This window comes from Lolium rigidum, chromosome 6, assembly GCF_022539505.1.
Source record: "Lolium rigidum isolate FL_2022 chromosome 6, APGP_CSIRO_Lrig_0.1, whole genome shotgun sequence".
NCBI classification, from domain to species: Eukaryota; Viridiplantae; Streptophyta; class Magnoliopsida; order Poales; family Poaceae; genus Lolium; species Lolium rigidum.
In genome coordinates, this window is record NC_061513.1 from 284811875 (window position 1) to 284827348 (window position 15474).

The 15474-nt window shown below is 42.0% G+C and overlaps 2 protein-coding genes and 1 pseudogene across 2 annotated transcripts; 2 read left to right on the forward strand and 1 right to left on the reverse strand.

Moving 5' to 3' along the window:
• Positions 1-466: 466 nt before the first annotated feature.
• On the reverse strand, positions 467-6715 carry LOC124664285 (CCA tRNA nucleotidyltransferase, mitochondrial-like). Its single transcript, XM_047201836.1, has 15 exons — positions 6578-6715; positions 6234-6367; positions 5830-5947; positions 5565-5617; positions 5420-5469; positions 5225-5323; positions 4359-4468; positions 4159-4286; positions 3641-3731; positions 3041-3124; positions 1743-1802; positions 1506-1650; positions 1162-1311; positions 912-1012; positions 467-819 (listed from the first exon to the last, which is right to left on the reverse strand). The coding sequence occupies exons 1-15, from the start codon at positions 6713-6715 to the stop codon at positions 709-711; spliced, it is 1572 nt and encodes a 523-aa protein (XP_047057792.1). The 3' UTR covers positions 467-708.
• Positions 6716-8099: 1384 nt separating this feature from the next.
• Positions 8100-12655, forward strand: LOC124668669 (receptor like protein 28-like). The gene is made up of 2 exons (XM_047205767.1): positions 8100-9891; positions 10666-12655. Exons 1-2 carry the CDS (start codon positions 8115-8117, stop codon positions 12525-12527), a joined length of 3639 nt encoding a protein of 1212 aa, XP_047061723.1. The 5' UTR covers positions 8100-8114; the 3' UTR covers positions 12528-12655.
• Positions 12656-13994: 1339 nt separating this feature from the next.
• On the forward strand, positions 13995-14893 carry LOC124659230 (annotated as a pseudogene).
• The last annotated feature ends 581 nt before the right edge of the window (positions 14894-15474 follow it).

Consider the following 15474-nt stretch of genomic DNA (forward strand, 5'->3'; position numbering starts at 1 on the left):
CGAAATCGCGCGACGCCAACGCGGATGGGGAAATAGAGGGCGCGGGCGGGGGTGAATTTTCCTGCCGTTGGAGCTTCGCGCGCGATGCCGCGCGCTGCAGCCGACGTGTCACATATGGCGCTTTGGACAGGGCAAAACGCAACGCGCACCAAATTTTTTACAGCACCATCGCGGATAGCGCGCCTACTAGAGGAGCAAACTCCGAACACTACATACCGGCGGTTATTATAGCGCGGGCGCAGGATAGCGAGCCTGTTAGAGATGCTCTTATACGTGGATACTTCCCTGCAATTGGCCCATTTGTATTGCCTATCCGAGAGAACAATTTCGGAACTTTCAACAATTGCAGTAAAAACAAAATACCAATGCACATTAAAATTATCATTAACAATTTCTCTAAGCACTAGACTTTCAGCTTGACTTTTTGTGGCTTGTTGCTACACATGCTGTCAGCCCTGTGCTTTCTTCCCAGTTCTGACTTCTCAGGAGCCACCTTCGTATGTGGTTGTGCAATCCTGCCCCAAGAACAGGTTTAGCAAAATTTGCTCAACAAGTAAATTATCGGGTTGGTGAAAAACCAGCCAAGATTAAGGTCCGTCAAGCAATCAGGATAAACTATACACGCAGTCGAGTGCAAGTTTGCGACCTACTCTAAATCCTCAAAATATCTACGCTCCAAAATTGATAACAATTCCCTCCTGTTGCACTCTACTTTTCTACTTTCTGGCGTTTGGGAAGCAGCGACTGCTTCATCCACTGCTCACACTCCTCCTTGGTGCCCCGGGGATGCGCGAGCTGCCACTTCAGTTCCCTGTGTAACTGGGAGGAAAAATAAATCCTGTGTTAATGACATCGAGAAATAGAACAACGTGATTGATCGCTTACAAAGGTAGAGAAACATCAGCATGTACCCAGTTTCCAACCAAGCGGCCTTTTGGAATCTGCAAAACTCTCTGAATGTCATGCCCATCTAGCAGCGGGTTTTTCAATTTGTACCATATACCTTCAAGACCTGAAGAACCGAATACAAAGGTAAAAACAAGAACAGCAGACCACATACATGAATTTTAGACGGGCGGTTATAAGAAAATCTCACAATCACGTTAACTATATACACAAGAGACTGAAAATAACTCTCCGACCATCAGTTAAGTTCTTTACCAAGGTCAGTTATCCAGCGCTCAACTCTCACATATTTCTCTTTCCTTCTTTGTAGCTCAGCCTGGCTGAAGGAACCAACTTGTAGATACGACAGAGTGGATATCAACAGTGCCACACGCCAAAGCTCCTTTATCTCATATAATACAAGTCCTGAAATGCTTACACTGTCACAAAATTTTGGTGTCGTAGAATGCCATGAATGAACTACCAACTGATATTCTAACAAGTTAAATCCATATGGCAAAAAAACAAATGAAGAATTCGGCATCATAAAAATGGGATTATAGAGAACCCTTCAATATTAAGAATGTTCAAATTTTAGAACAAGCATGTTAAGCGCCAACCTGCCAAAACACGATTTACCATGTCTGTTGGTATCTCAAGATATTCATCATTCAGCTTCTCTCTAAAAGTTTCCACATTTCCGTTTGACTCGAGGACAAGAATTAACTCCGAAAACTTTTCACTTGCAGTATGCACGTTAAGAATCTTATGAAGACAGAAAAATCATGAGAAATTAGAAACCCAAGATGTAGAATATTCAGAACCAAATGCTGCGGGGGCCTGCTCAGAAACTGTACCGTTTTAGCATCAGCTTCGAACTTTAGAGAATTCCCAATAATATAGCTAACAATAGAAACCTGCATATGGTGCAACAACCTTGATAGATTAGTTGTTGATAAACAACAGAGGAATCAGAAAGTGCCGATTAAGGAGCTTTCTAGTTTACTAATAAACTTGCCCACGTCCAAGAGTGGTTTGCTAGAGCCTATAGGCCTCAACCATAATTATAGGAAGTCGAAAGAAGAACAACAATTTCATGGACAAATAACATGCTTCGTCGCTAACCAGCTCTGAAATATTTTCTGACAGAACCTCGTCAGAAGGCAGGGAGCTCCCGCAATGCATTATAGAAGAGGGAAATTGGTCCAGTTAATAAGGAAAACTGGACCGAAAGACCATACAATTTGAAGCATGCTAAATACAATTTCTTAAACTTCAGGAATGGGTACATGTACCCAAAATTAACAACTGAATATTCAAATCTGGTCTGATTTTGGATGGCCACAAACTAACTGCCACAGCAAGTTTCTGACAAGAGTCCAGCAATGTAATCAAGCTAAACAGTGTGATGGATCTTATGCTAGGTAGTAATCATGTGAGTATGTGACTGCATTGAGTAACAATCAGCAAACGTTTTACTGGACAACGTAAGTTGGTGAGCTGTGAATGCTCTACGAGGTGCAGTGGACATTATACTTGAATGAATCTAGATATCTAAGAATGCAAACATCAGATGACCGAAGGCGCCTTTTCACCTCCTTAGGAAGTAGAATACAAATTATGATTACAGATGTACCCAAAATTATTGACAATGTAATCTTTCATCGTAAATGACTTTCCAGTTTCTGCATCATAAAGAACCCACCAAATTCGCTTAACTAAAGCAACTAATTTCTAGCTTCATCTTACTACTGAAGAAATGTGGCCACGGTACATCAAGTATTCTCTAGAGAACAATTCAACATAACCTAAGTACATAATAATAGAAATTTTTGCATGCTTAAGCAATTAAGGTTTCTGAATTAGAAAAGGGTAAAGATGATTTACTAGTAGTATATATTCCCTCCGTTCAGAAATAAGTGTTGCATTTTTTGTCTACAGATTTGTTTACACTGGCATGTATGTAGACAGGTTTTAGTGTGTACACTTATTTCTGAATGGAGGGAGTAGTATTTATACAAAGAAAAAACTATGGCCTGATGCACCAGGGCTGCTCTCTCAGGTCAGTCGACTTACAAGCAAGTTTGAGCTCGCCTCCTTACATATTTACTATTTGCATCAAATAAGTTTGGAGATTGCATGAGTTAGATGTTACCTTTTTTGATTTTTTTACCATGTACACCATATTTCGGACCGGATAAAATAGTGCACTATACAAGCAAAGCCTTCTCTGTTCAGCCTAAACACCATCGTAAATCTTAGTCGGAAAACAAGAGGAAATTGATTGGAAGTAAATCTCGTTTCTTGTAAGCATAACATAGAGCATCATTGTATTTTCTAATAGTAGGATGAAACTGTAGTGAGAATCTTAGTATTGCATATCTCCGGAGTAACAATACTACGTGTAATAAGATATAAGACTTAGTCAATTGACAAATAGGTATTGGAACAATGGAGGACCTGTATTTGTATTCGAAACCATGATGGTTCAACCAGCTCCAAAAAATATATGTGCATGCCCTAATTTAGTGTTACTAAAAATAAATCCAACACAATTAATTTATAGAAAAGAATCAGGATATTGTTGGTTTCTGTTAATTATCTGCAGTGCATTTATATAAGTTCCATCATGACTACTACATCAAAAAATAAAAGTTCCATCATGACTACATGAATTTTAAAACCATCCCCAAAGAAGAACACATATAAATCATGCCATATTAAGGAATTTCAGGGTGTGCTTAAAAAATCAGACCTGCGACTTGGAACCAGAACCACCTCTGAACACAGAGCAGCCAATCAATTGTACAAGATTCCATGCCTCTTCAATATGTGAAACACATAGCCTGCATAACAGAAGATACGAGATGTGATGGAATTGAACTAAATATGTGAATGAAAATAAAAAACAACAGTGCATACTGTTACATTGTAAGAATTGTAAGAAGTGCAAATGTGTGAGACATAGTTGCATATACTCCCTCCATTTTTTCTCACTTATGGATCTAGATTTAGTCAAAGTCAACATTTATTAAGTTTGACCAAAACTATAGAAAAAATATCAACCATAACACCAAATACATATAATATGAAAATATAATTTATGACTATAATCATTCTATAGATTTTACATACTAGATGTTGATATTTTCTCCTAAATATTTCGTCAAACGTTACAAAGTTTGACTTTGACTAAACCCAAAACGCAAACTAATTGTGAACGGAGAGAGTACTCAAAACATAGAACAATTATATATCAGAGCAAGGACATACCAATCATTTTTGTCAAGAACTAGAGGATCCGGTTTCTCAGGAAATTCAAAAACAACGTAAAATAATCCCAAATCACGGATGTAGCACATTGCATTAACCGGATCTTTGCCTGACATCATATGGTCAACCTGCACATTTTACAATTGTATAAATTTGGGACATATGGAAACATGGATTAGCAATAAGTGTAGAAATCAAACCTCAATACCAATACGTTCTCTGCTAATCTTGGTACGAAGACCCGATTTCACCTCTTCATCAGAAGCAGCTTTTCTCAAATCTTCAGCTAATGTAAAGCTGAATCTAGCAGCTGCGAAAGATAAATATTAGCACATCAAACAAAAATAAATGTTCGAAGTCACTACTCCACTATTTAATTCATGACTAGATCAGGCATATGCACATCTTCACAATTAAATGAACAATGAATTGACTACTTATGAACCCACATAAAATATTTTTGACTTACAAACTAGAGAAATATTTTTATTTAGTTTAAAGAATAGGTTACCCCAGTGGAGGTGGCAATTTGGCTCATAGGAGCAAATGCTCTCATTATATAAAATAATTAAAAAACAATTTTAAAAATGTTAAAAAATTCTGATATAAATTTGTTGGTGTACATCTTGACATTCTATGTTAGTGCACAAATTTTCGTGGAGAAACAACATTTTATATGGCGTGTATAAAAAAGACAAAAAAATATCCTGTACGTAGTCGTGTTATAGCATCAAAACTTGTCTTTTTTACAGGAGCCACAATTATTTTTAGTTTTTTTTGAAAACTTGTGTACCAACATAAAATGTCTAGATGTACATGTAAAAATTTAGTTTAGAATTTTTTGACACTTTGAAATGTGGATTCACATAATGGGAGCATATGCTCCTATGAGCCAAAGTGCATTTCCCTTACCCCAGTAGCATACTTTACATGTCATATATTATCAAAGGATAGAAAGTCAACTTATGCTCTTCCATAATATTAATAGTTTAGATAATAGTATCATAAAAATCAAATAAATATCGCAATAGTTATGCAAGATCAATCACATGATGTTTGAATGTACCAAATCGGATCGCTCGAAGAACCCGGAGGGGATCATCCAGGAATGTAGCTTTGGCAGGTGAAGGAGTAGCAATGAGGCCATTTTTCAGATCTTGATGACCTTCATAGAGTACAGGATCAATTATGATTATGTAGAAGCGTGAACTTAAAAACTGGTCACACGAATTTATAAACCTGTAATAACGACTAAAGTCACCTCTTCCAGTCAAATCTTCCAATGATTTAGTTGTGATATTATAGAATAAGCTGTCGAAATTCAAATTTCAGAGAATACCATGTAGCAATGAAAGCATAACTCTAAATAAAAAATAATCTCATTGGAACATGGCAACTGATATTACCTATTGATTGTCAGGTCCCTGCGGAGTGCATCAACTTTGGCTTCACAATTCTCCTGCTCGTCAAAAAAAGCATAGCGCTAAACTGGTTGTAACAACCTTAGAAAGCAATGAAAGGGAAGGAGGGATGGAAATCTGAAGCGTGCAAAAAAATAAGTTTGCACATATTGAACCCTACAAAATGCCCCTTTTAACATTGTGAGAAGAGTCTCTAAGAAATACATAACAGCAAGGGCAACAAAATGGGTATGCAAAGAGGTGCTCATACCACGATGGGAATACGACTGTTTTCAGCATATGTTTCGGACCGCAAGTTGACAAAATCAATCGAGACTTCACAGATTTTCATCTTCGCAGTCTCCAAGTGCTTAGATTTATCAGGATTGCTGCAAGAAACTATAATATTTCACAAATTCACGACAAAATGAGTTTTAATGCACTTGTTAATGCAACAAAGTATGGTACGCTTAGGAGCATATGGATACTACTCTGCTTGGATCAGATACCGGCCTTTCATGCCTCAGTTTAAAATCAATTAAACAAAATTTGAATGTACTGTATGAAGGTGTAAAGTTTATGGATATAAAGGGTTAATCTCAAATGTCGGCCATTGATGACATGGCAGCAGTACGATTACTTGTCAGAGTTATTAGCGCAATACAGATTGCATACCGTTGGCTAACACAAACTGTTTTCTGCTCCTCGCCTATCCACTCCAAGTACTTGTTCACCTGGCGACAGAAATCTTGGCCCGTCATGTTGTTATCAAGCGCGATGTCGATGTCGTCAGACTCTTCCCCCAGTAGCTGCCGAGAACATGCCAAAGCAAGGGTTAAGTCACGAAACCACCTAGTAGTAGATAGAAATCATTTCATAAACTGCAAGTTAGGTCCAACGATTTTTATTTTCTCAGCCCAATCATATATAGATTTCGATACTTGTACGGTTCGTCTTCTAGAAAGAACTTTTAATGATCCCCTGCATTAAGAAAAGGAAAGAAAAGAAAAGGCGATCACCTTGTCTCTGACCCATCCGCCTGCGACGCGGAGCTGGGTGCCGGGGCAGTAGCGGTCGACGGCGCCGAGGAGGCGGTCGAAGATCCGCTGCTCAAGCTCCGTGAGCACGATGCCCTGCTGCTGCGCCTCCACCGCCATGGCGGCGAAGCGGCGGTGCGCGGACCGGAGAACCCGAAGGCTAGAGGCGCTCAGCTTGGTGCCGGGTGGAAGGGGAAGCAGCCGTGGCGAATCGAATCGGCGGCAGCAGAACGGCGCCAGCGAGCGGCGAGTTTTCTTCTCTCTAGAACGGTAGGTTACGTGCGCGCTACGTGTGGAAACTGAAAGCCCAGAGGAGGCCCATTCTCCTCTCGGCCTGCTCGGGTGCCAACTCAAAGCCCATCAAACAGTGCCCGGAAGGCCGCTTCTCCGTTCGGCCCGCTCCGGGTGTCCTTCTCCCGAGCGGTCCGCCGTCCCAGCTCACCGCACTTCCTTGCCACCGTCGCCGCCGCCCGGGCTTTTGTCCATCTTAGCAGACGCCGCTGCTTCCGCGATGCCTGACCGGTGTTACGAGGAGGAAGCCCCGAGGCGGGTGAATGCGCCTCCGCCGGGGAGCTGAGCCGAGCTTAACCATGATCTATTCGCCGACCCAGGCAGGTCGCCGGTCGCGGCGTGGGTCGATTCGGCTGCTGCTCTCTTCTTGTGCTGCTTCGCCGCAGGTATCGTTCGACCGGCCTGTGCTCCTCCGTTCTAGTAGCTTTTTTCAGTCCCAAAGTGTAGGACGAAATGTTGTTAATCCATCAATTCCATCTGCGCTTGTCTCCCCTTTGAATGGTTAGATTAGACGAGGACAAATCGAAATTTCACCATTTTTTTTGAAACTTGAAATTAAACCAATTTGAAGCTATCGGAAATGCTGAATGTGATACTATAATAGTGCGCCTGGCCTGAATAGCTCAGTTAAAATTACAGCCCCAATTTTGCGTAATCCAACAAGGGCGACTCGGCATAATCCATCATCCATGAAACACATATATAATGAAAAAAAAACCTTGCTTGCCAGAGCTGTCCTGGTTTGCTACATGCAGCGTCAGTCAACGGTATTTTTACTTGCAGCTAGGTGTTGTTTGTGCAATTTTTTCCTTTTCAAATGGTGTAGGTGTTGTTTCTGCATTTTTTTTTCCTTTTCAAATGGTGTGAGGTGTTGTTTCTGCATTTTCCCCCCCTTTTCAACTGGTGGTAGTGCTGCAATTAACCCGCAACACTAGATGGCGCTTGGTGCTTGACTTGTAGCTTCTCACAGGTCATAATCTATCGCCATTGGGACAGTAAACCGAGTGCCATCCTCCTTCGCACAGTTTCACTAAAATAAGTTAACATTGACTAGTAGCTCCAAGGAAAACTTGATTTTATCTGATATCGCTGTCTGATGGTGGTGTCTGTCCAACGGAAAAATAATATCTACAAGGGTCGCGACAGCATGCAACTGGTCTACCAGGTACAGTACAAGCCTTGCATCATTGGATTGAACAACCTATATCTTTCTCCGTTTGGCCGCCCGATGACATGTTGCAGATTCAGAACTCTTGTTAGACTAATGGCTTCCATTCGTTGGGCGCTGTTACTCTTTCTTGCACAACTCCCATTGCTAGCCACCTCCAGCGCTCACAGTGATGGTAACCTCACACTGTGGTGCCATCCAGACCAGGCTGCCGCGCTCCTCCAATTGAAGCAGTCCTTCTTGTATGCGCAATTCACCGCTACTATCCTTCCTTCTTGGCAAATTGGCACTGATTGCTGTTTCTGGGAGGGTGTTAGCTGCGACGCTTCTTCTGGTCTTGTCACTGTACTTGACCTCAATGGTTATGGACTACACAGTTATGGTTTCGATCCTGCGCTCTTCAGCCTCGAATCTCTTCAGCGACTTGATCTAAGCATGAACTGTTTAAGGGGTTATAGCTACAGCAGCACTGCTGGAGAGTTTGACAGGCTCGCCTTGCTAACTCACCTCAACCTCTCCAATTCATGCTTGAGTGGCCAGATACCTATAGGCATCAGCAGACTCATAAATCTTGTTTCTTTGGATCTTTCAAGTCGTTCAGTTTCCCCTGGTGATGATATTACCACTGCAATATACAGTGCTAACACTCTGCAGGAACCCAATTTTCAGACCCTGATAGCAAACCTCAGCAATCTAAGAGAGCTCTACCTTGATGAAGTGTATATGATGTCTAGCAGTGGAGAAGGGTGGGGAAAATCTCTTGCAAGATATGTTCCTCGTCTTCAGGTTCTTAGCTTGAGGCGATGCAGGCTGAACAGTGCTATTGATAGTTCCCTGTCGAGCCTCAGTTCTCTCGTTGCGATCAACCTCGGATCGAACAATTTTCCTGCTGGTCCAGTTCCAGAGTTCTTCGCGGATTTTCTCAATTTAAGAGTGCTTCAACTCTCTAATATGAGCCTTAAGGGGTTGTTCCCTCAGAGATTCTTTGAGCTAAAAAACCTTAGGGTCCTCGATTTGTCCTTCAATCCGGATCTCTCGGGATACTTCCCAAAATTTTCTCATGCAAATTCTCTAGAGACTTTGAGGCTAGAGGGCACAAACTTTTTCTATGATAAACGAACTTCTTCCAGCAATCTGAAGTCACTGAAGGAGTTAGGTCTTGGTGGGAAATTTCTGTCGTTGGATTTTCTCTCTTCATTTGGTCTACTTGGTTCTGTACGCCAATTGGAAATCAATCAGATCAACTCTAAAAGAGACTTGGGATCAATTCTTTCATGGATTCGAAACCTAAAAAACTTGAAGCGCTTGACACTCTTTGGATGCGACTTCTCTTTGATAATGCCTTCATCCATTGCAAACCTCAACGGTTTGGTAAGCTTGACGATGTTTGATTGTGACCTCCCTAGGCAAATACTATCTGCAATTGGTAATCTCAGGGATTTACAAGACCTTGGTATGTCTGACTGCAAATTACATGGTTCAATGACATCTTCAATAGGCAACCTCACAGATTTAAGAAGCTTGTACATGGAGAGTTGTGAAGCTTGTGGGCCTATGCCGGCAGCAATCGGTCATCTCAAAAATTTGAAAAGGCTGACTATCATTAATTGCGAGTTTGCTGGGGCAATACCATCTGCAGTTGGCAACCTCACTAACTTGAAAAGCATGGTTATTTTATTAAGTCATTTTCCTGGGCCAATACCTTATGCGATTGGGCAACTCAAAGAACTGACACAACTAGTAGTTGAACTCGGGAGCATTTCTGGGAGAATACCAAGTTCAATTGGCAATTTAACTCAACTGGCAGAATTGAGTCTGTATGCTAATTATCTGAGCGGTAAGATTACATTATGCAAATTCAATTACTACTGTATTATGTTTTGTATTTCTTGGAAGCCACCAAATAGTGAAAAAAATGCCAAGCACAAGAAAACAAACAGCTCAAACAAATCTATATATTAAAGTGTATAAGTGGCGAGTATTGGTACACTACAATAGTGAGGGAAATGTTTTAAAACCTTATATATTAATAGTCGTATGACATTGCCATCCCCTTATGTATAAGTATACCTGTTTAATAATTTATTTTATATTTTTCCTGAATACCATCCCATTCTAGATGGTGGGATACATGATTTGAGAAATATTTTTTCGCTCTTAGCATCAAACTATCACATTCACCCAACACTATCGAATCATATGGTGTGAATCCCATTCGACCTGACCCCACCAACTAAGAAGCTATTGTTTCTCCCTACACACCCAGCTCACTCCACCGATGGGGATGACTGCCAAAACCTATGACTGAGGCTTTCCCTCTTGTATGACAACTCTTACCATATGAGGCTCAAGATGATCCAGGCCTGATGTGGGTTGATGCACGGTGCCATGTCAGAAATTAGCAGAACATTACCTTCAGGTTTGGTGGATGGACATTCAAAATGGTACAGCAGTGAATGGGCGGACCAATTTCATATTTGAATAATTAGAGTTTGTTGATAAATAGGAGCTTGCCAATTCTTGTTCTTGTGTTCGGTTCTCTTGGATATATACCGTTTGAATTGCACAAGGACAATAATAACTTTTATCATATTTTCCACTCTTTTCGCAGGGGAAATTCCAGCAGCTATTTTCGCTCTTCCAAAATTACGCGGCTTGAATCTTGGTTGGAACGAATTTTCTGGTCACATCGAAGAGTTCGACGCGGCATCTTCATGCTTGGTGTCAGTGTTCTTGAGCAGAAACAAATTGGCAGGACAGTTTCCCAAGTCATTCTTCGAACTCACAAGTTTGGTTGTTCTACGTATTGATGGGAACAACTTTGTAGGTTCAGTGTATCTTTCATCGTTTTCGAGGTTAAGAAATCTTGCTATTTTGAGTCTTTCACACAACAAGCTCTCTATTACAGATAATGAAGGAAATAACTCTTCGTCCTATCTCTCTGGACTTAAAGAGTTGGGTGTTGCATGTTGCAATATAACTAAAATTCCTAGTATTTTAACACATCTTAATGGTGTGTTTCACTTGGACCTTTCTTGCAATAAAATCAGCGGGGATATACCAAAGTTGATATGGGAGAGATGGAGCAGTAGCCTTTTACATTTAAATCTTTCGCACAACCTATTCACCGGTATGCAACTTACTTCACAAGTTCTTCCTTTCAGTTGGTCCCTAGAAGTTCTTGATCTTAGTTCCAATAGGCTTCAGGGACAGATTCCTATGCCCAACTCATCAGCAGATATTTTGGATTACTCACACAATAATTTCTCTTCGATCCTTCCAAACTTCACTTTGTATCTCAGCCATACCAGATATATCAGTATGTCCAACAACAGTATCAATGGACATATACCACATTCAGTTTGTGATTCAAGATCACTGGAAATCCTTGACCTATCACATAATAGTTTCAGAGGACAAATACCACATTGTCTATTGGAAGGCCGTATGGTTGTGTTAAATTTGAGGGAGAATCAATTCCAGGGGACATTGCCTTCCAATATTACACATGGATGTGGTCTACAGACAATAGATTTGAATGGCAATAAGGTTCAAGGTCAGCTTCCTAGAGCACTCTATAACTGTACTTACTTGGAGGTTCTTGATTTGGGAAATAATAAAGTTGTAGACACTTTTCCATCTTGGCTGGGGAGGCTTCCAAATCTTCGCGTCCTTGTCTTGAGATCCAATCACTTCTACGGTTCCATAAGTGACCAGCTTGCTGGGGATCACCAATCCAAGGAGTCCTTTTCTAGCTTGCAAATTATTGATCTCGCCTCAAATAACTTCTCCGGTAATTTGAGTTCAGAATGGTTTAGGCTATTTAAATCAATGATAGCCAAGTTCAACAGGACAGGGGATATTGTCCTTGCTCATAACGTATCAGGGTTCTATCGAGATTCTGTTGTCATAACATACAAGGGGTCGTTTGTAACATTTGAAAGGATCTTGACTACCTTAACAGCTATTGACTTGTCTAACAATATGCTGGAAGGTTCCATTCCCGAATCAGCTGGACAGCTTATTTCATTGCATCTACTGAACATGTCACACAATGCCTTCACGGGAAAAATTCCATCCCAGCTTGGCGGCATGACTGATCTAGAGTCACTGGACCTTTCTTGCAACCAGCTCTCAGGGGATATTCCACAAGAATTGACAGATCTCACCTTTCTTGGCACGCTGAACCTGTCCAGCAACCATTTGGTGGGGAAGATACCACAAGCACGCCAGTTCTCTACATTTGAAAACAGTTCATTTGAAGGCAATTTTGGTCTGTGTGGACCGCCATTGTCCAGTCCATGTGGCATTTCACCTGCTACAGCACATGTGGATGATTCTTCTCATATCGATGTTTTCTTGTTCCTCTTCGTCGGGCTTGGCTTCGGGATTGGATTTGCAGCTTCTATTCTGGTGAGCTGGGGCCTGATCGGCGAATGGTTCGTTAAATCTGCGAAAGCTTTGCGAACTTGACTTCTTTCAGATGCAAGCATGCTTTGCAACAGAAGTTATACATACAGGAGGTATTGAAGCGTCTTCCGTAGATTTTGAAAGTGAAGTACTATAAGTGTGGATTAGTAATAATTGACACTCATGTTTGCAGTGTTCTAATGTATGAAGACAACTACACCCAGAACCTAGTTGGCAAGTTATCTGTATCTGGGATAGTTTTGCCTAGATGCACTAGCCTCGTGTAAACGTGCTAGGAATACTATGGTAATGTCTGCCCTATGTGTTTCTTGTGTTCGTATGGGTGGGTGTCATAGGCAGAGTTACAGGGACTTACATAGTAATACTTTACCCTATTACATCTGGTCAAGTTTATGTGCAAGCTTTTACTGGAGATTACTTCCAAGTACTCCTACAAAGCATATGCTTTACTGGAAGGATGCTGTGTTTATTTTTGATGTTCCATGCTGTATTCCTGGTTTTATAACTCAAATGTTATGTGTATTTCTATCATGTGCCGACGTGTTCTGGAACATAAACGTGCTGCTGTGATTCGTTTCTTGTGTCAGGTACTGTTTTCTTGAAAAGATTGAGGCACTGTCGTGACATGCAAAGTATGGATGCAATCAGACATATTAGAGAGTCGTTATTGCTCTATCCGTCGGATCTTGACGGAGATAAAACTAGCTTTGTTGAAACAGAGCTGTGAACTGTGTCTAAGTGTGTTATCAAAGAGCTGTGAACTGTGTGCTGGCCTGTCTGAATGGCCCGCAGTCCCAACGCCTCGCCTGATCCGCCGAATCATTATTATCCAGTTCCAACCTTCGTTTGTAAGTGGTGTCTGCTTGATTTGGTAGCTCAATTTCCTGAAAAATAGCAGTCTCACTAATGACGAGAAAAGTCCAACCCACTGAACAGATACAGAGACTAGTGTTCCGTCAACACCCGAGAATTGTGGTCCCTGCACAATGCACGGGACACTGCACGCGTACAACTTGCCTGAGCTTCCCTTCGTGTGCGTCAATCAAAGGATACCTTTTTCTTGCTCGATGGAGCTTTCGTCTCTTGCTGCGTCATGTATCAGTGAATGATATTTCTAGTTGCAGCAACGTGCTGGGTGCTGCAATCTGCCTCTGCAACAAGAGATGCTAGTTGCTAGTACTCACACAAGTCATGGTCTAGTGCCACTTCGACCGTGAAACAAGCTCCATCCTCCTCCGAATATATAGTCTCTGTCCACTCTGAGTGGTAGTCTAGCAGCTATAGTGGAAGTCTTGCTTCACTGGAGCTTTCCTTCGGACCAGTGCATTATTGGGACAGCTTGAGAGAAGACCGGCAAAAAACTTGAATTAATCTGTCACTACACTAGAATCTATGGGCCTATTGTTTCTATTTTCCGTTTGTTGTTCTCTATAAAGCCTGGCAATGCTCCTGCCTGTTCTCTCAAAGAGACAAGAAAACTTCTACACTGCCATGTTTGGACTTTGGCCAATGGCTTTGATGGACTGGGTGCTACTGCTACTACACTTCCTTGCACTCTTCTCCGCACTGGCAATCACCTCCGGCGCCCATGGTGACGGTAACCTAACTCCTCGATGCCATCCAGACCAGGCTGCAAGCCTCCTCCAACTAAAGAAATCCTTCTCATTCTTCGATTACCCCAGCCCCCTTGAGTCATGGCAGGATGGCACCGACTGTTGTCTTTGGGAAGGTATCGGCTGTAGCAATACCTCGGGCCATGTCACTGCTTTGGAACTCAATGGACGTGGCTTGTATAGTCCTGGTCTTGACCCTGCAATCTTCAACCTCAGCTCACTGCAACGACTTGACCTTAGCACGAACTATTTTGGCCAGTACAGTCTACCAGCAAGTGGCTTTGAGAGGCTCTCCTTGCTCTCCCACCTCAATCTCTCCAAGTCAGGGTTTCATGGCCAAATACCTATTGCCATCGGGAAACTTGCCAAACTGATCTCCTTGGATCTTTCCGTTCTGTATTATGCCGCTCCAGAGGACTCTCTTGATGGCTATAGTACCAACATCCCTGACACCACTAGTTGGCTATGGCTGCAGGAACCCAATTTTCAGAACCTTGTTGGCAACCTAAATAATCTGAGAGAGCTCTACCTGGACGGAGTGGATATGTCTAGCAGCGCAGATGATTGGTGCGATGATCTTTCTAAATCTCTTCCGAATCTCCGAGTTCTTAGCTTGAGTTATTGTAATCTCGTTAGTCCTATTTGCCCGTCCCTCTCAACCCTAGCCTCCCTAACTGTGATCAGCATCCATGATAACTTTTACACGTCTGCCACTCCTCATGGATTGTCCATGGATTTTCTCCGTTCAAGTGTTCTTCGGCTTGCTCGGACAAATCTACAAGGGTGGTTCCCTAATAGAATCTTCCGATCAAACAGGAGAATCTAGAATGTCTAGATAATTGTCATTGTTCAGAGCTGATGTAATCTGATTTTACTATTTTAGAGCCTCCAGTACCATGTTGTTAGTTTTTGGAAAATTACGAATGCGACCTGGTGGATCATGGCAGAGAGGAAACTAGGTTGTTGATACAGAGCTGGAACAGTGTCCTAGCTGGACGGACGGCTAACCCGCTTGAATTGCCCGCCGGTGAAGAGGCAGGGGGTAGGCAGTGCATGCGAGGCAGTATCCCGTGTCCTTTTTTCTTGAGAAGTATCCCGTGGGTTCATGCCAACCTGTGCATTCCCGGTTTAAGCGGGGTTCTGTTGGTTCCTCAAACCAGACCGTACGTGTGTAGCAGTTTGAATTGGATTGGTCTAGTTTAAACATTTCCGATAGGAGGGTTTTGCACTTCTGTTGGGTTGGCGCGGGCTGGTTAACCGGTGTAGTCGGTTTCGCACCGCTCGAGTGTCAAAGAGACGATGTACATGCGCAAGATGCTTCGTCCGGTGAATGGTTGTGCTGGATTGTAATTCGTAACTCCCGACGCTCTTACACA

What these genes read in the sequence shown, in the direction of transcription:
- LOC124664285 (XM_047201836.1), bottom strand. Translation starts at nt 6,715, where the DNA reads ATGGCGGTGGAGGCGCAGCAGCAGGGCATCGTGCTCACGGAGCTTGAG. An exon ending in TGGTAAAAAAATCAAAAAAG is followed by an intron (nt 1,803 to 3,040) that starts GTAACATCTAAC and finishes CACCATATGCAG; the next exon opens with GTTTCTATTGTTAGCTATAT. An exon ending in GCGCTGGATAACTGACCTTG is followed by an intron (nt 1,013 to 1,161) that starts GTAAAGAACTTA and finishes TCGGTTCTTCAG; the next exon opens with GTCTTGAAGGTATATGGTAC.
- LOC124668669 (XM_047205767.1), top strand. Translation starts at nt 8,115, where the DNA reads ATGACATGTTGCAGATTCAGAACTCTTGTTAGACTAATGGCTTCCATT. An exon ending in GTATGCTAATTATCTGAGCG is followed by an intron (nt 9,892 to 10,665) that starts GTAAGATTACAT and finishes CTCTTTTCGCAG; the next exon opens with GGGAAATTCCAGCAGCTATT.